The sequence below is a fragment of the Pristiophorus japonicus genome, chromosome 8 (assembly GCF_044704955.1).
Source record: "Pristiophorus japonicus isolate sPriJap1 chromosome 8, sPriJap1.hap1, whole genome shotgun sequence".
In the NCBI taxonomy this organism is placed as follows: domain Eukaryota; kingdom Metazoa; phylum Chordata; class Chondrichthyes; family Pristiophoridae; genus Pristiophorus; species Pristiophorus japonicus.
This window is the reverse complement of record NC_091984.1, coordinates 240,919,779-240,944,722: the sequence shown is the minus strand read 5'-3', so window position 1 is coordinate 240,944,722 and position 24,944 is coordinate 240,919,779. Positions and strand designations below refer to the sequence as shown.

Sequence of the window (24,944 nt, the reverse complement as noted above, 5' to 3'; positions counted from 1 at the left end):
CGCCATTCAATAAGATCATGGCTGATCTGGCCGTGGACTCAGCTCCACTTACCCGCCCGCTCCCCGTAACCCTTAATTCCCTTATTGGTTAAAAATCTATCTATCTATCTGTGACTTGAATACATTCAATGAGCTAGCCTCAACTGCTTCCTTGGGCAGAGAATTCCACAGATTCACAACCCTCTGGGAGAAGAAATTCCTTCTCAACTCGGTTTTAAATTGGCTCCCCAGTATTTTGAGGCTGTGCCCCCTAGTTCTAGTCTCCCCGACCATTGGAAACAACCTCTCTGCCTCTATCTTGTCTATCCCTTTCATTATTTTAAATGTTTCTATAAGATCACCCCTCATCCTTCTGAACTCCAACAAGTAAAGACCCAGTCTACTCAATCTATCATCATAAGGTAACCCCCTCATCTCCGGAATCAGCCTAGTGAATCGTCTCTGTACCCCCTCCAAAGCTAGTATATCCTTCCTTAAGTAAGGTGACCAAAACTGCACGCAGTACTCCAGGTGCGGCCTCACCAATACCCTGTACAGTTGCAGCAGGACCTCCCTGCTTTTGTACTCCATCCCTCTCGCAATGAAGGCCAACATTCCATTCGCCTTCCTGATTACCTGCTGCACCTGCAAACTAACTTTTTGGGATTCATGCACAAGGACATCAGCCGGTCCAGGCAGCGGGCGGTCGAGGGGGTCGTTCAACCTGACTGCCTGCCTCTCTTCCGCTCTTACATCCGGTCCAGGGTGTCCTTGGAGATGGAGCACGCGGTGTCCACCGGTACGCTCGCGGCCTTCCGCGAGAGGTGGGCACCGGAGGGACTGGAGTGCATCATCACGCCCGGCAACCAAATTTTAATTTGATTTTACGTTTTAAAGTTAATTTGTTTTAATTGCCGGTGCTTTTAGTGTCCCCTTCCCTTTTATAGGGGGCACTGGGGAAAAATTGTGATTTTAGTGCCCCAAAAAAAAAACCAAAAAAAAGAAAAACACAAAAAAAAAAGAAAAAACACAAAAAAAAAACACAAAAAAGGGGGGAAAAAAAAGGGCCTTGTAAATGTCTGCTGTGTCACCCAGGTCGGGTGGCACCGTTTAATGTTTTATGTTTTCACAGATAAACTCAAAAGAGTTTCATGCACAAGGACATCAGCCGGTCCAGGCAGCGGGCGGTCGAGGGGGTCGTTCAACCTGACTGCCTGCCTCTCTTCCGCTCTTACATCCGGTCCAGGGTGTCCTTGGAGATGGAGCACGCGGTGTCCACCGGTACGCTCGCGGCCTTCCGCGAGAGGTGGGCACCGGAGGGACTGGAGTGCATCATCACGCCCGGCAACCAAATTTTAATTTGATTTTACGTTTTTAAGTTTAATTTGTTTTAATTGCCGGTGCTTTTAGTGTCCCCCTCTCCTTTTATAGGGGGCACTGGAAAAAAGGAAAAATTTGATTTTAGTGCCCAACAAAAAAAACCACAAAAAAAAAAACCAAAAAAAAAAAAAGGGCCTTGTAAATGTCTTGTGTGTGTCATCCAGGTCGGGTGGCACGGATACATGTTTTATGTTTTCACAGGTAAACTCAAAAGAGTTTCATGCACAAGGACCACTATTTGAAGGGGCTGCTCCTGAAATTCTGGCTGCACTTCAGTCCCACTCTCCTGATCTTTGGGCACCCTGTGCGGAGGGGAGCGGGTAGGTCCGAAGGCCTCCTCGTAGGACTGCTCCTGGGCACGGCCAAGGGTGCCATCAGCCGGTCCAGGCAGCGGGCGGTCGAGGGGGTCGTTCAACCTGACTGCCTGCCTCTCTTCCGCTCTTACATCCGGTCCAGGGTGTCCTTGGAGATGGAGCACGCGGTGTCCACCGGTACGCTCGCGGCCTTCCGCGAGAGGTGGGCATCGGAGGGACTGGAGTGCATCATCACGCCCGGCAACCAAATTTTAATTTGATTTTACGTTTTAAAGTTTAATTTGTTTTAATTGCCGGTGCTTTTAGTGTCCCCCTTCCCTTTTATAGGGGGCACTGGGGAAAATTGTGATTTTAGTGCCCCAAAAAAAAAACAAAAAAAGAAAAACACAAAAAAAAAGGGGGGAAAAAAAAGGGCCTTGTAAATGTCTGGAGTGTCACCCAGGTCGGGTGGCACCGTTTAATGTTATGATGTTTTGCAGGTGAACTTCAAAAAGAGTTTCATGCACAAGGACCCCCAGGTCTCTCTACACCACAGCATGTTGTAATTTCTCCCCATTCAAATAATATTCCCTTTTACTGGGTTTTTTTCCCCCCCAAGGTGGATGACCTCACATTTTCCGACATTGTATTCCATCTGCCAAAGCTTAGCCTATTCGCTTAACCTATCTAAATCTCTTTGCAGCCTCTCACTGTCCTCTACAGAACCCGCTTTCCCACTAATCTTTGTGTCATCTGCAAATTTTGTTGCACTACACTCTGTCCCATCTTCCAGGTCATCTATGTATATTGTAAACAGTTGTGGTCCCAGCACCGATCCCTGTGGCACACCACTAACCACTGATTTCCAACCCGAAAAGGACCCATTTATCCCGACTCTCTGCTTTCTGTTAGCCAGCCAATTCTCTATCCATGCTAATACATTTCCTCTGACTCTGCGTACCTTTATCTTCTGCAGTAACCTTTTGTGTGGCACCTTATCAAATGCCTTTTGGAAATCTAAATACACCACATCCATCAGTACACCTCTATCCACCATGCTCGTTATATCCTCAAAGAATTCCAGTAAATTAGTTAAACATGATTTCCCCTTCATGAATCCATGTTGAGTCTGCTTGATTGCACTATTCCTATCTAAATGTCCCGCTATTTCTTCCTTAAATGATAGCTTCAAGCATTTTCCCCACTACAGATGTTAAACTAACCGGCCTATAGTTACCTGCCTTTTGTCTGCCCCCTTTTTTAAACAAAGGTGTTACATTAGCTGCTTTCCAATCCACTGGTACCTCCCCAGAGTCCAGAGAATTTTGGTAGATTATAATGAATGCATCTGCTATAACTTCCGCCATCTCTTTTAATACCCTGGGATGCATTTCATCAGGACCAGGGGACTTGTCTACCTTGAGTCCCATTAGCCTGTCCAGCACTACCCCCCCTAATTATCTCAAGGTCCTCCCTTCCCACATTCCCGTGACCAGCAATTTTTGGCATGGTTTTTGTGTCTTCCGCTGTGAAGACCGAAGCAAAATAATTGTTTAAGGTCTCAGCCATTTCCACATTTCCCATTATTAAATCCCCCTTCTCATCTTCTAAGGGACCAACATTTACTTTAGTCACTCTTTTCCGTTTTATATATCGGTAAAAGCTTTTACTATCTGTTTTTATGTTTTGGGCAAGTTTACTTTCGTAATCTATCTTTCCTTTCTTTATTGCTTTCTTAGTCATTCTTTGCTGTCGTTTAAAATTTTCCCAATCTTCTAGTTTCCCACTAAGCTTGGCCACCTTATACGCATTGGTTTTTAATTTGATACTCTCCTTTATTTCCTTGGTTATCCATGGCTGGTTATCTTTCTCTTACCGCCCTTCTTTTTCACTGAATATATTTTTGTTGAGCACTATGAAAGAGCTCCTTAAAAGTCCTCCACTGTTCCTCAATTGTGCTACCGTTTAATCTGTTTCCAGTCTACTTTAGCCAACTCTGCCCTCATCCCACTGTAGTCCCCTTTGTTTAAGCATAGTACGCTCGTTTGAGACACTACTTCCTCACCCTCAATCTGTATTACAAATTCAACCATACTGTGATCACTCATTCCGAGAGGATCTTTTACTTGGAGATCGTTTATTATTCCTGTCTCATTACACAGGACCAGATCTAAGATAGCTTGCTCCCTTGTAGGTTCTGTAACATACTGTTCTAAGAAACAATCCCGCATGCATTCTATGAATTCCTCCTCAAGGCTACCCCGTGCGATTTGATTTGACCAATCGATATGTAGGTTAAAATCCCCCATGATTACTGCCATTCCTTTTTCACATGTCTCTATTATTCCCTTGATTATTGCCCGCCCCACCGTGAAGGTTATTATTTGGGGGCCTATAAACTACGCCCACCAGTGACTTTTTCCCCTTACTATCTCTAATCTCCACCCACAATGATTCAACATTTTGTTCATTAGAGCCAATATCATCTCTCACAACTGCCCTGATATCATCCTTTATTAACAGAGCTACCCCACCTCCTTTCCCTTCTTGTCTACCTTTCCGAATTGTCAGATACCCCTTATGTTTAATTCCCAGTCTTGGCCCCCCTGCAACCACGTTTCTGTAATGGCCACCAAATCATACCCATTTGCAATGATTTGTGCCGGCAACTCATTTACTTTATTTCGAATGCTGCGTGCGTTTAGGTAGTGTTTTAATACTAGTTTTTAAACCATGATTTTTAGTTTTGACCCCTCCTGCAGCCCCTTTATATTTATACATATTGTCCCTTCCCATCACGTTGTGGTTTACACTTACCCCAGTGCTACTCTGCTCTGTTGCCTCCTGCCTTTTGCATGCTTTCTTGGTGTTCTGTTCATCTGAGCTCTCACCCACTTTAACTAGCTCAGAGCCCTCTCCTGGGTTCCGAATACTCCTTGCATTGAGGCAACGAGCTTTCATGCTTGCCTTTTTATTACACTTTGACCATTTAGAATTTTGCTGTACAGCGGCCTTTTTGTTTTTTGCCTTGGATTTCTCTGCCCTCCACTTTTACTCATCTCCTTTCTGTCTTTTGCTTTTGTCTTCATTTTGTTTCCCTGCATTTGGTTCCCACCCCCCTGCCATATTAGTTTAACTCCTCCCCAAAAGCACGAGCAAACACTCCCCCTCGGACATTGGTTCCGGTACTGCCCAGGTGCAGACCGTCTGGTTTGTACTGGTCCCACCTCCCCCAATTCCAATGCCCTAAAGAATTTGAATCCCTCCCTGCTGCACCACTGCTCAAGCCACGTATTCATCTGAGCTATCCTGTGATTCCTACTCTGACTAGCTCGTGACACTGGTAGCAATCCTGAGATTACTACTTTTGAGGTCCTACATTTTAATTTAGCTCCTAGCTCCTTAAATTCGTCTCGTAGGACCTCATCCCTTTTTTTAAACCTATATCGTTGGTACCAATGTGCACCACGACAACTGGCTGTTCACCCTCCCATTTTAGAATGTCCTGCACCCGCTCCAAGACATCCTTGACCCTTGCACCAGGGAGGCAACATACCATCCTGAAGTCTCGGTTGCGGCCGCAGAAACGCCCATCTATTCCCCTTACAATCGAATCCCCTATCACTATCGCTCTCCCACTCTTTTTCCTGCCCTCCTGTGCAGCAGAGCCAGCCACGGTGCCATGAACTTGGCTACTGCTGCCCTCCCCTGATGAGTCATCCCCCTCAACAGTACTCAAAGCGGTGCATCTGTTTTGCAGGGGGATGACCGCAGGGGACCCCTGCACTACCTTCCTTGCACTGCTCTTCCTGCTGGTCTTCCATTCCCTAGCTGGTTGTGGACCCTTCACCTGCGGTAAGACCAACTCGCTACATGTGCTACTCACATCATTCTCAGCATAGTGGATGCTCCAGAGTGAATCCACCCTCAGCTCCAATTCCGCAACGCGGACCGTCAGGAGCTGGAGGCGGATAACTTCCCACACATGTAGTTGTTAGGGACACCGGAAGTGTCCCCGAGTTCCCACATGGTACAGGAGGAGCATATCACGTGACCAAGCTTTCCTGCCATGACTTAACCCTTAGATACACTTAAATTGGCAACAACAATGCTAAAGTTTACTCACTGTTATAGAAGAGAAAAAAGAAAAACTACTCACCAATCACCAGCCAATCACTTACCCCCTTGGCTGGGACGTCACCTTTCTATTTCTTTCTACTTCTATTTTGCCTTCTCCCTGTAGCTACACAAGCTGGGCCTCCTCCTCAACGCTGCCCGAACTCCTGCACTCACGACCTGTTTATAGGCCTCCGACCCCGGACTGTGGCCTCCTCCTCAACGCTGCCCGAACTCCTGCACTCACGACCTGTTTATAGGCCTCCGACCCCAGACTGTGGCCTCCTCCTCAACGCTGCCCAAACTCCTGCACTCACGACCTGTTTATAGGCCTCCGACCCCAGACTGTGGCCTCCTCCTCAACGCTGCCCAAACTCCTGCACTCACGACCTTTTTATAGGCCTCCGACCCCAGACTGTGGCCTCCTCCTCAACGCTGCCCGAACTCCTGCACTCACGACCTGTTTATAGGCCTCCGACCCCGGACTGTGGCCTCTTCCTCAACGCTGCCCGAACTCCTGCACTCACGACCTTTTTATAGGCCTCCGACCCCGGACTGTGGCCTCCTCCTCAACGCTGCCCGAACTCCTGCACTCACGACCTGTTTATAGGCCTCCGACCCCAGACTGTGGCCTCCTCCTCAACGCTGCCCGAACTCCTGCACTCACGACCTGTTTATAGGCCTCCGACCCCGGACTGTGGCCTCCTCCTCAACGCTGCCCGAACTCCTGCACTCACGACCTGTTTATAGGCCTCCGACCCCGGACTGTGGCCTCCTCCTCAACGCTGCCCGAACTCCTGCACTCGTCCAGCACTGCAGAATAACTATTCTTCCATGCTGTGGGAATTAAATCCCAATGACTGTACTCAGACAGAATAAAACACACTGAAAATTGCAAATATATCAACGTGTATTTTGTTGACTTAGCAACATTTGAGAAATTAAATGTTTTAACTACACTGGTTTACAATATAGCAGTGAATGTAGATTCATTAAATAGCATTGCAGACAAAACCAGTGACTTGGGGTGAAAAGGGCTACAAGAGGGGCACGGTGCAGAGAAAGCACGCTCTCCCCCGTAACAAGTGTCGCTTCGCCTGGTGCCAGGGCTCGTAGGAACAGGAGGCCATTTAGCCCATCTAGCCCATCGTGCTGTTCAATTTGATCACAGCTGATCTGTATCTTTACCTGCTTTTGCTCCAGATGCCTTGGTACCCTTGCCCAGCAAAAATATCGATTTCAGTCCTGAAAATTTCAATTGTCCCCCCAGCATTTATATAGTACCTTGTGTGACCACCAGACGTCCCAAAGCACTTTACACTTAAAGTACTTCATTGGCTGTAGTCACTGTTGTAATGTAAGAAACGCGGCAGCCAATTTTGGACAAGCAAGCTCCCACAAACAGTGATGTGATAATGACCAGATAATCTGTTTTTTTTAATGTTGATTGAGGGATAAATATTGGCCAGGACATGTAGTTGGAAGTTTTTAAAAACATGTTCAATCTGTTCATAGTCCAGACCCCCACGAGGGAGATCTGGCAGATCATGAATCCTCAAGTCTTTGTCACAGAGTGGCTGCATTTAACCATTTGACACTTTCAAACAGCAGCTGAAGTTTTTATTTATATAAATGGGTCAGACAACATTACACCTGAAGTGAAAATAAATTTGAATATACCTGCAGAATTTCACACCGCTGATATCAGACATTACCCCTGAACAATATAGATTAACCCACTACATTTATATGACACACCTGCACATCTAAAGTCGGCAGCATTAGTAAAAGTGACCATGAAGCTATTGGATTGAACCAGTTGGGTTTTTAATAACATTCATGTCCTTTAGGGAAGGAAACCGGCTGTCCTTACCCCGTCTGGGCCGATATGTCACTCCAGCCTCACACCAATGTGGCTGACTCTTAACTGCCCTCTGAAGTGGCCCAGCAAACCCCTCCGTTGTATCAAATCCCCAGTTGCAACTGTTCAAGACAACAGCCCAGCACCTCCACGCTGACCTGGCCAGTGACACACATGCCCTGAAAATTCTTTTTAAATTAAAGAGTTAAACAGCAATTAAAAACAAGCAGACCAGCTCTCCTCAGAAGTACATCATTTGATCATTCAGCAACATGGACAGCACCTGGGAATAAAGTTCAATTAGTTCAGATGACCTCTCTTCAGTGCAGTGGAAGACATTGAAACGCGCTCGCTGCCTTCAGGGAGATGTATGGACAGATTGGATCATCACAAAAGTCACATTCTAATTAGTTGCTGTGCTTAAGGTGCACTAAATGGCTTGGTTCCCTCTTGAGGCAATGAAGCAAACATTGGAGCATTGAACAGTTTCCATTCTAGTTAGCCATGCTCCCCAAGACCTGGTAGAACACCAGCATGTTGCAGAGTAAAGCTCCCTTGCTCTTCTGCAACATCCCTTAGCCAGGCCAGAAGGACACCTGCTAACAGACCAGTAACAATCCACCCAACCTGTGCGAGATGGCAGACTTTTGCAGACAGTCCATGCCACGTACCAAGGACTGGATTAAGATGGGCCGGCTCCATTAATCGCTGGCTCATTACAGTGAGCAGAGGGAGACCATCATCAGCTTCCCACTGGGGTAGATTCAAACCAGAGTCTGTGGGGACAATGTGCTGAAGCCCCCAACTCTCATCACCATTAACAAGCAAAACACTGCTGCAATGCAATTAAGTCACAGAGTTTATTTAAATATTCTTCAACATGAAGCTTCTGTACATGAACTTTAAATAGCTGTTTACAACAGAAAGTCGGGCACGTGATGTGAAGCCCAGCGTTAAAATTGAATCTCAGCGAACGCAAACAAACGCTCATACTTAGTATTTTGAAACGTCCAATTGCGGCTTCCAGTGGAAGCAACACCAAATTCATTATCCAGCATACGGAGGCTTTCTAAAAACGGCTCATTACTTTATAAATGACACCGTTCCATCTCTTAAATATGCAAAAGTAAATTTCTAATGCAGAGCACAAAAGCAGACCGAGGCTGCTAATACTGTACAAGAGCTGGACATTGGGAAATAGTTTATATAAAAAACACAACCTGCCTCATGACTGCAAGCACCTAAAGCACACCAGTGTACAAAATATACAAAAGCATTAAGATATAAAAGTTCCAAAGATGCAAGACCACCTGCTCCGCACTGCTCGTGGAATCCTGTAGTCTGTGTTGGCGGTTATGATTAAATGCTGCATCACAAAGCCCAGTAGAGCAAGCATCAAACCGAATACTTTAAACTGTTTCTCTCTCTTTAAAAAAATTCAAACTTGGCTTATTGCTTCAGCCACGGATGAGCGGCAACCGCTGCCTTGCTCCGATCTCCGTAATCGTACAGCAGCTCCTCGCCCATTGTGATGTCCCGAGAGGCGACAAGGATAAGGTGTGGGCTCCCGTCGATGTCGTGTAACTTGGTTTGACAGTTCCCGCTCTTGCTGTGGTTGATCAGTCGACCGAGTCGTGTCGTTTCCTTCGTTGCATCCACGCTACAAAACAAATTACATTTAAAAACTTAAAATATTTAGGAAAAATATCCTCAAAGAGATCATAAACACTGTGGGAGAACAGGACAGAGCACAGTTAGAGAATGTGTAGCACAGAAACAGGCCATGTGGCCCAGTGGGTCCGTGCCAGCATTTATACTCCACACCAACCTCCTCAAACCCATCAACGTATCCTTCTATTCCTTTCTCCCTCAAGTACTTATCTAGCTTCCCCCTTAAATGCATCCGTGCCTCAATTACTTTACGTGGTAGCAATTTTAAACCACTCTCTGGGTAGAGATTGGACAAGTGCACGATGTCTGGGTGAAGAAGTCTGAATAGTGCATGATTGCCAGCAATTTTAGCTGCCGGTCTCGAGACGACACCTCCCTACAGATGAGGAAGAGGCAGCAGACCAAAGCTTGCTTCATCTTAAAAACAGAAAAAAAAAAGAGAGCTGTCAAAATGAACATTTTGACAAAAGGCTCCACTGATCACCCTCACCAGTGGAACCAATTAGTGACTCATACCCCACACATCACTGAAAGCTGCATCATCGGCAGGGGGGGGGGGGGGGTGGTGATGTAAAATCTGCCAATAAAACCATTGTATGTGCAGAGACAGCTCTTTCCATCTTTGCTGCCAGGGAGGAATGGCTGAGGCCAGGACAATGGAGTCCGTTTAATAAACGGATGGATGCTTTAATGGGGAGATGGCAGAGATTGGCCTTCTGGAAGAGATGCTCAGATGAGCCAAAGTCCATTAGATATTTAAAAATAAAGTACTGAGGTGTAAAAGCAGCAAGGGTCCAGACTTTCCACAGTAAATGCAGCCCCATGAGGAGGAGCTTGCAATGCACATCCCAGCTCGGCCGGACGCAAGATTACACTGGACTAACTACACAATCGGCAGGTAGAAAGTTTCCATGGCAACCGAGGAGACCGCTCACTGAGTATGCAGCTGTAGTCCTGCCAGCACTCTGCACTATATGGGGATTCACCCAGTTGGGTATGGCATAGGCCCAGATTTTGAGACATGACATGTCTGCACCAGTGAAACTGGGGCTTAAAACAACAGATGCAAAATACTGCGGATGCTGGAAATCTGAAATAAAAATAGAAAATGCTGGAAACGCTCAGCAGGTCGGGCAGCACCTGAGGCGAGAGAAACAGAGTTAACGTTTCAGGTTGTTGACAGTTCTGATGAAAGGTCATCGACCGGAAACGCTGACTTTATGCTGAGTATTTCCAGCATTTTCTGCTTTTACTTAAACAACATAATCAATTGTCTTTTAAAATTTGCCTCCGTACAAGTAATGAAGGATAAAATATCGCTGGCTGTCAGTCAGAGGCAGCAGGGCCGAGAGTTGGGACGTGGGGCCAGCACTGGCACAGCCTCGATGTTCTTCAATCACAGAAACCTATGGCACAGGAGGCCACCATTCGGCCCATCGTGTCTGTGCCGGTGAAAAAGAGCTATCCAGCCTAATCCCTCTTTCCAGCTCTTGGTCCATAGCCCTGTAGGTTACAGCACTTCACGTGCACATCCAAGTACTACTCCAGCCTCGAACAATCCCTGTCCAGAGTCCCTACAGACGACAAACTGATCTACTTCGGCGACTTCAACGCCAGTCAGTAAGGACACAGACCTCTGGGGAGGCGTGATCGGCAGAGAGAGGGGAAAGGGAAAACCAACTCCAGCAGTACCCTGCTCCTGACAAAATGTCTAGAACACGACCTTGTCATCACCAACACCTTGTTCCGTCAGAGGGACAAGTACAAGGCCTCATGGCAACACCCTCGCTCCAAGCACTGGCACCTGCTAGGCTAAGTCATTGTCTGAGGAAGGGACCGCAAGGACATGCGCATCACCCGCGCCATGACAGGAGCCGATGATGCTGGATGGACCATCGCCTAATCCGCTCCGGCATTATCAATATTGCCCCAAAGCAGCGACGGCAACAGAAGCAATGCCGCTGAAAAATCAACGCTGGAGCACTCAAAGGCCCAGTTAAGAAAGCCTTTAGCAGCCAGCGCCTCACTGCCAACCTGGCAACTCTCGATGACCCTGAGACGCAGAGTGCCCACAGCGCCTGATCTGCCCTCAAGGCCACCATAACCAGTGCCTGCGAAGAAACGCTCGGTCATCCAACCAGGAAACACCAAGACTGGTTTGACGAGAATGACCAGGAGATCCAGGAGCTAATAAGCCGCAAGTGTAAGGCATTTCTGAACCTAAAGCAGCAACCCAACTTGGGAGCAGCAAAGCAGCTCTACAGGCGGCTGAAGGCCGAGGTCCAACAAAAAACTCGCGACCCAAAGAATAGATGGTGGATGGAGAAAGCACAGGATTCAGCAGCTGGCCGACAGCCATGACGTGCGAGGATTCTTCACCGCAGTTAAGTCTACCTACGGCCCAAGAACCCAAGGCCCCACCCCACTGCTGGCCAAGGACGGAGAGGCACTCAATAAGGACACCGAGGCAGTCAGGAATCGCTGGAAGGAGCATTTCGAAGACCTCTTTAACCACGACTCCATCCCGCAGCATGCTACCCGCCACCATCTCAGCAAAACCCCAGCCCAGCACGAGGTAGAAAAGGCCATCTGTCAGCTCAAGAACAACAAGGCATCAGGAGCAGATAGAATCCCCGCCGAGGTACTAAAGTATGGCGGAGAAGCACCATTGGCACGAAAGCATGACCTCATCGCTCTTCTCTGGAAGGCGGAGAGCAGGCCAGGAGATCTCGGACATCGTAATCGTGAACATCTTCAAAAAAGGGGACAAGTCCGACTGTGGCAACTACAGAGGAATCTCCCTACTGTCGGCCACTGGGAAAGTCATCGCTAGAATCCTCCTCAATCGTCTTCTCCCTGTGGCTGAAGAGTTCCTCCCAGAGTCACAGTGCGGATTCCATCCACTAAGGGGTACAACGGACATGATCTTCACCGCGCAACAGCTACAAGAGAAATGCAGGGAACATCGCCAACCCTTGTACATGGCCTTCTTTGACAAAGGCCTTTGACAATGTCAATTGTGAGGGTCTATGGAGCGTCCTCCTCCATTTCGGCTGCCTCCAAAAGTTTGTCACCATCCTCCGCCTACTCCATGACGACATGCCAGCCATGATCCTGATGAACGGATCCATCACAGACCCAATCCACATCCGGACCGGGGTCAAGCAGGGCTGCATCATCGCACCAACTCTCTTCGCGATCTTCCTTGCTGCAATGCTGGAGTGGAACTAAACTACAGAACCAATGGAAACCTGTTCCACCTTCGTCGCCTCCAGGCTAGATCCATGGTCTTCCCATCCTCGGTCATCGAACTACAGAACGTGGACGACATTTGCGTCTGCGCACAAAGGCCGAACTCCAAGCCATAGTCAACATGTTCACCGAAGCGTACAAAATCATGGGCCTTACACTAAACATCCGTAAGGCAAAGGTCCTCCAGCAACGAGAACCCGCCACACAGCACTGCTCCCCGGTCATCAAAATCCACGGCAAGACCATGGACAACGTGGACCATTTTCCATACCTCGGGAGTCTATCAGCAAGGACAGACATTGATGAAGAGGTCCAACACTGCCTCCAGTGTGCCAGTGCAGCCTTTGGTTGCCTGAGGAAGAAAGTGTTTGAAGACCTCAAAGCTGGCACCAAGCAGCAGTGACACCTGCCCTCTGATATGGCTCAGAGACGTGGACTATATGCAGTAAACACCTCAAAGCCCTGGAAAAGTACCACCTGCACTGCCTCCACAAGATCCTGCAAATCCACTGGGAGGATAGACGCACCAACATCAGTGTTCTCGCTCAGGCCAACATCCCCAGCATCGAAGCACTGACCACACTCCACCAGCTCCGTTGGGTGGGCCACATCGTCGGCATGTCCGCCTGACACGAGACTCTCTAAGCAAGTGCTCTACTCAGAAGTACTACATGGCAAGCGAGTCCCAGATGGGCAGAGGAAATGTTTCAAGGACACCCTCAAAGCCTCCTTGATGAAAAAGTGCAATATCCCCACCGGTACCTGGAAATCCCTGGCCCAAGACTGCCCAAAGTGGAGGAAGAGCATCCGGGAGGGCGCTGAGCACCTCAAGTCTCATCGCCGAGAGCGTGCAGAAACCAAGCGCAGGCAGCGGAAGGAGCGTGCGGCAAACTAGTCCCACCCTCCCTTTCCCTCAACCACTGTCTGTCCCACCTGTGACAGGGACTGTAATTCCCACATTGGACTGTAGAGTCACCTGAGAACTCACTTTTAGAGTGGAAGCAAGTTTTCCTCGATTGAGGGACTGCCTGTGATGACTTTTTAAATGCGATGTGGTTTTCTGCCTCTACCATCCTTTCAACGTTCACAAGATTTTCGATAATCTTCAGAACCTACTAGCTGACCTCCTGTGGCATTGCACACAGAGGGGGTTTGGGGTAATTTTAACTTTTATCGCCCCGTTTTACACTGTGCTTGATTTTTTATTGCGCAGCGATAAGTTAAAATTACCCCAGGGAATGCCAACCAAGTGTGCGGGCAGAACTAATGCATAAAATGATCACTGCTGGCAGGAGGGTGTCATTACAGAGTGACACGTTTACATCGGCAGGCTGCATTCTAATGGACACAGCAATTTATCATGGAAAAGGTGACAAGAGGTGCATCCAAATGCAAGATTCTTATATACACAACAGTGCTATCAGAGTGAATTCAGCATTAGTAGTGACAGCATTGTGCATTTGTGTTGAGCTAACGGCAAAGAAAGGAGAACAGGCTAACAAATACACAAGGAAACAGACAGCACATGCAGGAGGGGGGCTCACCAGTAAGTTTTACTGAGGTATTGAAAGTAGTACATGTAGCAGCCAGTGGAGGGATCCTGTGCATATTTAGCCTCGCGATTCTTTGCGACTGGAAATTCAATGAGGTCCCCATGGTACTCCACCACAAACTCTCCACGCTGAAAGGATTTCGTGGCCACCACACCACGACCCTTTCCGTCAATTATACCAACCTGTGAGAATGGGAGGAGGTAGCCGTTAGAACAGCATTTACCCAATAGCATCGCTGATTAGCCACAGGCGAGGCTACAGACACGTTTTAGCCAATGCGCTAACTTTAGTAGAAAACACTTCACATACAATCCAGGTAAATACACTTTACACGTGTATAAATGTACTTAAAACATCTATATGTTCAGTAACCAAGGAAGTAAGGCACACAAATGATCAAAAACACTTGAACAATCAGCTTTCCATCTTGCCAATAAAACGGTTAAAATACTATGTTGTCCATTACTGTTGTGGCATTCCCCATGCCCCAAACCGTAGGTACCCGAGAATGCCAATTAGTGCCAGTTTTGTGCGGGCCCAAATCCACTACGCACTGGATCACTGGTCAAGCTACTTGACAGAGCACCCTTACAGCCGATTACACAATGCCATTCCACCAGCCTGGGCTGGGTTTTAACCCATGACTCAGAGGTGAAGGGCCCAGCCCCCTGCCGCCCAGATCCCCAGGCAAGTCAACTTTTAATGGTACACTTTCCCACATCTCAAAAGTTACCTTCATTCCTTCTTCCTTCCCGTTCAGAATCAGTTCATCGATTATTTTCTTTTCTTCGGACTATTGGAAAAACAAGAGAGAGCAGATTGAGTGGACAGATCTTTGGACTTTCCAATGTCTGTCTGTTCATTGCGCAGCAACAGACACAACCTGACCCACAGCATGGAGAGCGAGAGACAGGGCTGGAAATTCTGACCCGACCCTTTGTGCTGCACCAAGAGTTCCAAATAAAAATTTACCTTCAGCTGCCCTTCACACTTGCGACAACTCCTCCGGATGGGATAGTAATCGGTGACCTTGTGATACCGGCTCGCTGGGCTTTTCACACTGACGGGGAGGAAAAAAAGGAAGAATTTGCTTATAGGAGAAAAGTCAGAAGCAGCACAGTTGCTGCAGGATGGAAGCCAGAGAGTGAAAAATCCACACAAATAGCTTGCAAGTCTTCATTCATTTATTTATTTATGGGATGTGGGCGTCGCTGGCAAGGCCGGCATTTATTGCTCATTCCTAAAGGCCCTCGAGAAGATGGTGCTGAGCTGCCTTCTTGAACCGCTGCAGTCCGTGTGGTGAAGGTGCTCCCACAGTGCTGACTTTGTCAGCCACCTCCATCTGCTAAATAACTAAACACGAGTGACTTCCCCAGCCCAGCACGTGGCTCAGGGGAGACAAACACACCAGCAGTAAGATCCCAGATGTGATCCTTGGTTTGGGCCGAGTCCGCCGATTGCAGCCAGGGTGCTCCAACTGGACCGAGTGTTTGAGCTATTTCTGATTTGTGATAATCACCAGCCTCCCATGGTCTGTAAAATTACTAAAGTAGAAAATAAATACGGGGTGGTACCGTGGGTACTGTACCAACACATCCCATCACGGGGGGGGGGGGGGGGGGGAAACTATGCTCACATTCACATCACCCCGAGCAGAGGCTCCCGTGAGTCCCTGAAAGGGGGACAGAAGTGCAGTCAGGCTGCGACACTTACCCCGGCTGCCCAGAGCCACCCGATCTTACAAACACAGAAATTTAGAATCTTACAGCACAAAAGCCATTTGGCCCATCGTGCCTGTACCAGCCCTTTGAAAGAGCGGTCCGATTCATCTCCATAGCTCTGCAAATTTTTCCTTTTGAGGTATTTACCCAATTCTCTTTTGAAAGTCACTATTGAATCTTCTTCCACTGCCCTTTCATGCAGCGCATTCCCGATCACATCCCTGCGTAAAAAAAATTCTCATCTCCTTAAATCAGTAATCTCTGGTTACAGACCCTCCCATCAGTGGAAACCGTTTCTCCTTATCTGCCAAAACCCCTCATAATTATTAAACACCGAGATGATACCCCTCGCTGGAGGGGCCAAAGCTCAAACACAGATGAACAGCATCGGTGAAGAGTTTAACTTACGGCGTGCGTTTCGGAGGCTTCCCTTTACCCTTCCTTCGAACAGGTTTTGCGTTTATTTTAGCGCCGCTCTTTCCCACAGAAAGCCCAGCAGCAGCCTTGTCCTTTCTTGCGGTTTCACCGCCGGTGTGTGCGATGGTTGCTGCTGTCCCTGCTCCTTCCTCACGGACCACGTTTCTCTCACTGTTCAGCTCCTTACTGCACTCAGTGGACCCGTCAGCACTGAGCACACAAACGTTCTGTTCATCTGCAGGAACAACAGATCTGAAAATTACAAGCTTAAACTACTTAAAAAAAAATTAAAACAAAGGATCAATTCAAAATGAACAGTTCTCACACAGTAACCAGTTTTAAATGTTTGCTGTAGCCAAACTATGATAAAAGGACCAAATCTCTTATCAAGACAAAGGGCCTGAATTTGCGACCCCTATGGGTGCGTACGTGCACATAGGCACCCCGCAAATTCCGGGTTTAGGCCTGTGAAGCGCACGTGCCTAAACCCAGAACTTGCAATCTGTCAAGAATCCTCTTGACGGATCGCACTCACTCAAAGGGCCTCTACGGGTGGAGAGTTGGGCTAGTTGACAAACTCCTGCCCAGCGAATGCCCTTCAATTTCTTACGACTGATAAAAGCAGGAGTGAGGTCTGCTTTTATCAGAGCAAGACTTTTAAAGTACAGAAAAATATAATTTTAAAAATAATTTTAACATTTAATATCCTGTTAATTTTATTTTGTTTAAGACCTGTTAAAATATTTAAATTTATTTTTCAAAATATAAATGTTTTGTTTAAAATAATTAATTAAATTCCATTTTTATTAATTTGAAATATGTGATTTAAAAAAAAAGTTATTTTCAGTGATTGTGCTTTTGGGGATATTCCCATTTGTACTCATGGTGATTCCATATACTGGAATTCGCCATTAAGTAGATTTGGGAATACCCCAACTCTGATAGGTTGGGCCGGCCCATGCGATTCCAGTGATGCGTACAAAACACTTAGGATCCTGGGATACGTGGGCCTCTATGCAGGCCTTCGCAGAGAGAACCAGGACCAGAAGTCTCCGAACTCCATGAGCCAAGTACTTTTGCAGAAATTTCTGAGCTCGGAGGCAGCAGTTTCCGACCACAATTTCTGGGCCTATGACCAAAACGGGAAGTGAAGAGATGAAACTAACCCAATAGTAATTGGACAAATACTTGGAGAAACTTGCCGGGCCACGGGGAAAGAACAGGGGGAGTGGGACTAATTGGACAGCTCTTCCAAAGAGCCGGCACAGGCATGACGGGCCGAATGGCCATCTTCTCTGCTGTATAATTCTATAAAATTAATATTTCTCGGGATACAACCACCCTAGTTCGTGACCCCAACATTTAGCACAGATGTTGGAAATTGAAACATACAAAGCAAAGCCTCAGTGGTCATTGAAATCCTGATTGATTCTCTCAACAGTTCTTGGGTTGAGTGTAATGGATGTGAAACAATAATTCTAAAATATCAGAACAAAACAGAAATCAGAAACAATTTTGTTTTTGTAGCGGGTTAATTTCTCCTCGTTGCCAAAGACTAAACCGAAAGCTATTTCTAGGACCGCGACAGTAACCTTTGTAACTTCTCCCTGGTCCGTGCGGTGCCTGGAGAACTTCTGCAGCCGTTAGTGCAGCAGTTTTCATACGCGAAGGAGCTGCAAGGTTACACGCTGATGAATACCTCCAAGCTAACCTAAATCATTAGCCCGCAGAAGGCAGGGGTAACAAAGTCGACCTTCACCCACTGCCGCAGAACAGACTAGGGGCACCAGTTTATCGGCATGAATCAAGGGCCAGTGGAGTCTGGCTGGAATAAATAATTCTGCGAATAGGTGGCTAGACAAGCAGCTGGAAATCTGACCAATAAACCTACTCTCAAACACTACAAGCTTGTGTTGGATATTTGACGGTGAAGTGTTGTGCTCGGCTGGAATGTATGGTGTCGAGTTTCTGTTTAGCACTGCTGCAAAGCCTGGAGGTGCTAATGTTACACTATAACCAGAGTCAAAGCCGAGCCCAACCCTGGAGAGAATTCACACAAAACCACTAATCGAGCTCTTTAAAATGATAAAAGGGATATGATAGGGTAGAGAGAGAAACTATTTCCTCTGGTGGAAGAGTCTAGAACAAGGGGGCTTAACCTTAAAATTAGAGTCAGGCTGTTCAGAGGTGACATAAGGAAGCACTTCTTCACACAAAGGGCAGCAGAAATCTGGAACTCTCTCCCTCAAAATATTCTGGATGCTGCAGGTTAATTGGAGCTTTCAAGACAGAGATCGTTAGATTTTTGTTCGGTAAAAGTATCAATGGATATGGATCAAAAGTAAATGAGTTGAGGTACAGATCAGCCACGATCTACTTGAATGCCCAGCAGACTCGAGGGGCTGAATGTCTCGAGTTCCACTTTGGTTTGACAAGATTGATCTCTAAAAATCAAGTTGGAATAAATTTATTTAAGTAGTTAGAGCTGAGGCACTCGCTATGTGGGTGTTTGAATTTTAAGCTGGAGCTCTCTCCTACGCAGGAGAATTTTAGTCAAAGCCAAGCATCCTACACAAGGGAGGCCTGGCTCGACGCCATGCTCAGCAACCAGTCACAGGCCATTATTAATGCACCATCAATGCATAGTATGGAACAGGCAAAAGTATGGGCCATTCAACTGGTATCTTCTCCATCCTACTCAAAATAAACTCTCTGATCATTACATTACATTACATCTGCACATTGATAGAAAGTGTGGCTAACATCTCGAGTATCCTGACCACAAGGATTGTCAGGATCCCAATTCCAGTGGTCTACTACCATGTCTTTCTAAATTGTATGGTGGAAATGGAATTATTAGCCCTACTAAGCAACACTAGGTTTGGTGTCCTGCACCAACCATTACAGCATTACTGTAAATTAAAAAGCCGTTTTAAACTAAAGTCGCTTGCTTTCTTTACAGAAACACTCACGAAACATGCGCAGCTGTTAACCTCACGTACCTCCTTCCTCTTTCTGCATTTCACATTTTACAGTACATTTGACTTGAAACTTCATTTGATTACTTGAAGCAACAGAGTTTTCATCTTGTAGCGGGGCCCGAGGAGCAGGGGTTTTTGCAGGGCTTAAGTGCTGAAGGATCTTTGATTTAACGCGCACATTCTCCTGGCGAAACACACACATTGGTTAGGAAGAAAGGGCAAGAACTTGTATTTATGTACACTGTAGCATCTTCTCGTGTCCTCTGGATGTTCCACTGCTTCACAACCAATGAATTACTTCAGTAATGCTTCAATGTAGACAAACGCGACAGATAATTTGCACGCAAGATTTCGCACACAGCAATAAGATCAACTAAACAACCACCTCAAACAAACAATGAGATAATGTTTATATTAGAGAGCGACAGGCAATAGGCATCGCTGCTTGTAAATAAGCAAAGATCAGTTACTGGGGTAGGGAGGAGTTACCACATTGTAAGCTAGCTGGAACATCCCACTCTTTTTAAAAAAAAAACACCAACATCTTGAAGGAAAGAATTAATTTTAATGAGCATTTATAATTTTTGCAGCCCAAAAAAAATAAAGTACTGCATCATGAACTAACAGTCGAAAAAGAATGTCAAAAGGCACTTCACAGAACTGCAACCGGACAAAAATTGACAGCACAATGTTTAAATCGATGGAATGTCAGTACAAAATATTCAGCAATCTTCACATTTTATTGATAAACCACAAAATTTTTTTAAAAAGTACAAACTACAATTAAATTTTAGGTTTCAAGTGATACCCACAAGCCTTGAACCAACTCTAAATCATTAACCGAGTTGAATGTTTCCGGTACTATTAATACTTTCATTCACACCAAAACTACAATTCCAAGTATTTTCCCTGTAGACTAGATTATCTCAATGTGAAAACAGCGCAGGACTATGTATACTGGAGCTACTGTATGGCATACAATGCAAAGGATGATCTTACAACTTTACTGACAAATTTGCATGAAAAAAATCTCAAATATATCCTAATTTCACAGGTGGGATTATATCAATTACAGACTTTGCAGTCCGTACAAATGTCAAGCATTAAACCAGAAACTTGCCAGGATGGTTTATCAAAATACACCGAGAAATAATTAAAAGCATCAGGTTTTTCCAAGTCTGCTCGGTGCTTCAGTACGGTTACATAAAGCCAATCCTGTACTTACTGTTAAAAAGCCTCTGTCATTTTCCCCATTGACCAAACCACCTGAAGTGCTGCGTCAGAGATAAGCAGTAGCTCGGTTTGTATTTATTTTGTAGGAAGAGGCAGATTGAGACGCACAGCAGATGTGTCTCACATTGACTGGATTGAGCCACGTGAACACCCATCTATGTCTGTTGCAGCTGTTTATTGCTGGCGTTTCAGGATCACATTCCCTAATTCAATCCATTAATAACTAGAGTAAGTGAGGAAAGATTAAAAGAGGAATTTGAATGAGCATACAACCCCTCAGAATTATTAACCATTTTGGGGTGGGAGGGAAATCACATTCTGCAATTTATCCATGAGAATCACTTGCCAGGGGCATCGACTGTACTAAGGGGCTGGGGAGGAAGAGCAAAGGGGCTGGAGTGGGGAGCCCTGCTTATGGAGAGAGGTTCCCTGTGGAGAAGGAGGGAAGAAGCTGATGAGATAGCTCACCCCACTGTGAGCCCATCACTCCCAAGAACCAGTCAAGCAACAGCACTTTTTGCAGCGGTTCAAGGAGAAGGCTCCCACCTCCTCAGGGCAATCCGGCTGGGCGATAAATGCCAACCTTGCCCACAAAGAGAATCTTTATTTTTATATTTTTTTTTTAAAAGAAGGGGGAAAATATCAGATGTAAAGCCACATTATTTTCAGAATTTAATTTTACAAAAAGTCAACTTTATTTTCTTGATGATTATTTATGCTGGTTTCTGATTTTAATAGTTATTAACTTCACCCTTTTTTTTAAAAAAAAAGGTTTTAATATAAAATACAAGTTTACATCAGAATTAGGAGTAGGCCCTTCGGCCCCTCGAGTCTGCCCCGCCACTCAGTAAGATCCTGGCTGATCATCGCCCGCTTTCCAGCATCGACACAGGCCGGCCACCCCTCCGGTCCCCAATACACAAACATCTATCGATCGGAGCCTCGGACACCGAGAATCCCAAGTGATCAATAATCCAGTCAGGGCAGTGGCTCAAGCCTTCCCCCGCCCTTAGGCCGCATCCCCGGCCTCTGCTCATCCGGCGAGCGGGGAAACGGTGCTCCGAACACCCAGACAGCCGCCCGGGGCCCCCTCTCCGCCCCGCCGGGCCCGCCACACCTACCTCGCTCATGGCCCGCTGCTGGTTCTCCTTGGCCGCCGCGGCCTTGCCGGCTCCGGCTCCTCCTCCTCCTCCTCCTCCTCCGCCGCCGCCGCCGCCGCCGCCGCCACTTCTTTTCTGCGCCCTTGGAGCCGCGGCCTTGGTTTTCCCTGAGGGATTAAAACATGTTTGAGATGAAGCTCAGCGCATTGCCAGCGAGCGCAGGAGCATGGTCGGAGGGGAGGCCGAGGCCGAGGCCGGGCGGTGCGGGGATTGCCTGACGGAAAATCTGGTCTCGGGGCCTAACCGCGCGCATTTACCGTATTTACCCCAAAACACCGGCCGCTGAAAGCCGAGCGAACAGCAGCGCCGGCCGGCCGCCAGGTGGCGCATTCTACACAGCGGCAACAGAAATGACACATTTACATTAAATAACAAATAGAAATCAAACATTTTTACCCATTTTTTTTTACTGTAAATAATTTACTAAATAAATAACTGGAAAAAAAAAACAACAAGTTCCACCACTCTTGATTGCAGAACACACAATTTTTAAATTACTGCAAACAGAGCATCTCAGCACCCTTCAAAAAAAAAACATTTAAATGAACATTCTACCCCGCAGCCTAACTTTATTTTACCCCGCCTCCGATTGGATAGAGCGTGCTGGTAACGCGGGACGCCACGCCGGAATCCTCAGCGGCCGTTGGACAGGAGAGCTGTCGGTCACAGGCATGCCCCGCCCCACCTCCCACCCACGGACACAACGGCGCTTCTCCATCAAGTTAGGCTGATCCCCGCAGCCCCGGGGATTTTGAATTACGCGCTGGTTTTCTATTGGCCGCGTTGACGTCAGGGCGGGCGCGGATTGGCTGGAGCAGGGGGACGAGAGGCGAGAGAGGAGGAGGAGGAGGAAGGGGGGGGGGATTTACTCCCTCTGGGGACGTCACGTGACCGCGGATTGCCGCCGGTGATTTGGGGGAAGATTTTTTTTTAAATTTTTTTTTTTATTTATTAAAAAAAAAAGAAACATAAATTCAACCCAAAAAAAATTATGTCCCCTCTCTTAAGCGGTGCCGTGGTCGGTCGGATTCCGGTGGCGCGGCGTGCGGCTGAAGCGGCCGGCAGCCCGGAGCCCGGGCGGGCGGGCGGGCGCTCGGGGGAAAGGCGGCCGGCCGGCGGTCACGTGATGGGAGATGGCGGCGGCGGCGCCTGAGATGGCGGCGAGCGGCTAGCGAGCGGACGGTGCGCGCCTCAGTCCCCGCCTCAGCGCAGCGGTGAGTGCCCAGCGCCGCTTCCCTCCCTCCCTCCCTCCGTCCCCCCACACACACACAATTGTACCTCAACCCACCGCCAACCCGACCGGCGGAGAATCGGCGCGAGTCTGAGGTAAAATCCCGAGGGGAAGAAAAAGGGCCGTTTTCCTTGTCATTTATATATTTTTTTTAAAACACAAAATCCGCTCCTGAGGCGATCGGTCAGGCGCCGCTCGGTCGGCTGGCAATTTAGTTTTTTTTTTGTTAATTCGCTTCTCGTGCGGGCGGCTCTCGCGATCCCCGCAGGCCGGGTCTTTTTGTGTGTGTGTGTGAGAGAAATGTATTTATATATAATTTTACAGACAAAAGAGAGAGAAAAAGGCTGGTGTTTTTGGGTCAATACTGGGCGTGAGGCGGCCGGGCCTTGCTCTGCTGGAACTCCAGCCTCCGTGTGTGTGTGTGGGAGGAGGAGGGGGAGCGGGGCGATGCTTTATTTTATTTCAGTTTCCCTTTTGCTGAAAGACTCCGAGTTTGGGCCACGCTTGCCTCGAACCACCATTACGCAGCCATAAAACAACCCGGAAGTTTGCTGTGTGTGTGTGTACGGAGCACGTGTTATCAGCAGAAGGTTAAGGTTTCACTCTCTCTCTCTCTCTTTAAATTGTCTTTTTCTCTTTCCCCCTCCCTTCCTCTCTCCTTTTCGTGTTCTTTTTCCTCCCTCCCTCCCCCCCTGAATGTAAGTCGTGTTGCACTTTGTTTGCCCCTCCCGGGGGCGGTCGCGGCGTTGACTATTTTAACCGCCCTGAGAATGTTTATCTTTGTATGATGTGAACAGCCAGGGTTCCAGAATTGGACAGCGAGGGCTGTAAACAAAGTTCCCCGACTCCAGGGGGGCTGGGGGCTGGGGGCTGGGGCTGGGCCCTCGCTCAGGAGGAGGGAAACATGTTCTGGACGGGGAACCAGAAAAGTTGGGGACTTTTTCTTCTGTGTGTGTTTTTGTTTGTTTTTAATTAAATGGACGGAGCCATACCCCCCCCCCCCCCCAATCTCCCTCAAAACAAAAACGTCGGGTTGTTTGACCTGTTTCAGTCTGCTGTTTTTGCAAGGGCTAACCTTCAAATCCCCGGGTGTATAACTCCCCCCCCATTGCAGAGAGAAATAACCACTCTGGTTCATACATTGTGTCTTGACTTTTTTTTAAAAAAAAACAAGACGTGTAGGTTGGGAATGGGACGAAGACGGCGTGGGAAAGAGTTTGAAGGTTTTTATTGACACCTTGAGTTTGTTTGCTTTTGATCGTGTTCCCAGTTTTGTGCTCTGGATTAGTTTGAAGGGAAAGTGTAACACGCAGGGATGAGAGAAACTGGGTGTTTTGCTGGAACTCCTGCCCTTCGAATGCGGGGGTAAGAGGGGAGGTCCACAACCCTCAATTACTGATGACCTTATGCTCAACACGTGGACAAAATGTTTTTCTTGATTGACTCCTTGAAAAAGGTTATGAAAATCTAAAAGAGTTTCATAACCTTTTTCAAGGAGTCAACGCCATCTATGGACAATGGAGCACTGGATTGAGTTTATTATTTATGGATTTAAATATCTGGGCAGGTTCCAGTTAAGTCATGTTTAGGTCCTTGAATATCTCTGGCTACAGTGTAGATGTTTTCTCAACAGGATGCTTTTTGACTTAATATTCTGTCATCAAGATTTTTAGATTATTCATTCAAAAGTGTAAAAACAGTCGCTGTTTTCATGTTTTGCATACAAGAAAGTTGTTTAATCTGTGTAATTATTTTGTTAATTTGGCCATTTGGTGGGCTATATGTTTTTTTTTGTTTGGTGTGGATAACACTGACAAGCCAGTTTTACCCATCCTTCATGTCACAGCGGGCAAGGGTGGCAAATCCATCCCTTAATGTCCCAATAGGGTTTTTCTGACAATCTAGCAATTTTCTCTCTGTTCGACAAGACCTTATAGCAGCCCGTCTCCGTTCCCTTTGTCATTTTCTCTCCCGCATTCCAAAATAAAAAGCTTCTAAGTAAATTTAATGTTGCCACAATAGAAATACGTTGCACTCTTGACCAAGAAGTTCAGTTCAACAAAAACTGATCAGATACAGCCTTTTTGGATGTATTA

At 47.0% G+C, this 24,944-nt stretch overlaps 2 protein-coding genes across 5 annotated transcripts in view; one reads left to right on the top strand and one right to left on the bottom strand.

Moving 5' to 3' along the window:
• Positions 1-8,470: 8,470 nt before the first annotated feature.
• LOC139269090 (N-lysine methyltransferase KMT5A-like) lies at positions 8,471-21,647 on the bottom strand. The gene is made up of 7 exons (XM_070888169.1): positions 21,579-21,647; positions 19,246-19,408; positions 16,235-16,478; positions 15,078-15,165; positions 14,839-14,898; positions 14,097-14,287; positions 8,471-9,289 (listed from the first exon to the last, which is right to left on the bottom strand). Exons 1-7 carry the CDS (start codon positions 21,585-21,587, stop codon positions 9,079-9,081), a joined length of 966 nt encoding a protein of 321 aa, XP_070744270.1. The 5' UTR covers positions 21,588-21,647; the 3' UTR covers positions 8,471-9,078.
• Positions 21,648-22,665: 1,018 nt separating this feature from the next.
• The window catches only part of sbno1 (strawberry notch homolog 1 (Drosophila)), a 100,184-nt gene continuing 97,905 nt past the window's right edge, over positions 22,666-24,944 (top strand). For 2 of the 4 annotated variants that reach the window (XM_070888165.1, XM_070888161.1), the window contains exon 1: positions 22,852-22,943. The gene's annotated coding sequence lies outside the window, so the exon portion shown is untranslated. Of the gene's footprint in view, positions 22,832-22,851; positions 22,944-23,402; positions 23,439-24,944 lie in introns of those variants that run through there. The other 2 variants (XM_070888162.1, XM_070888163.1) reach the window with 2 other exon arrangements.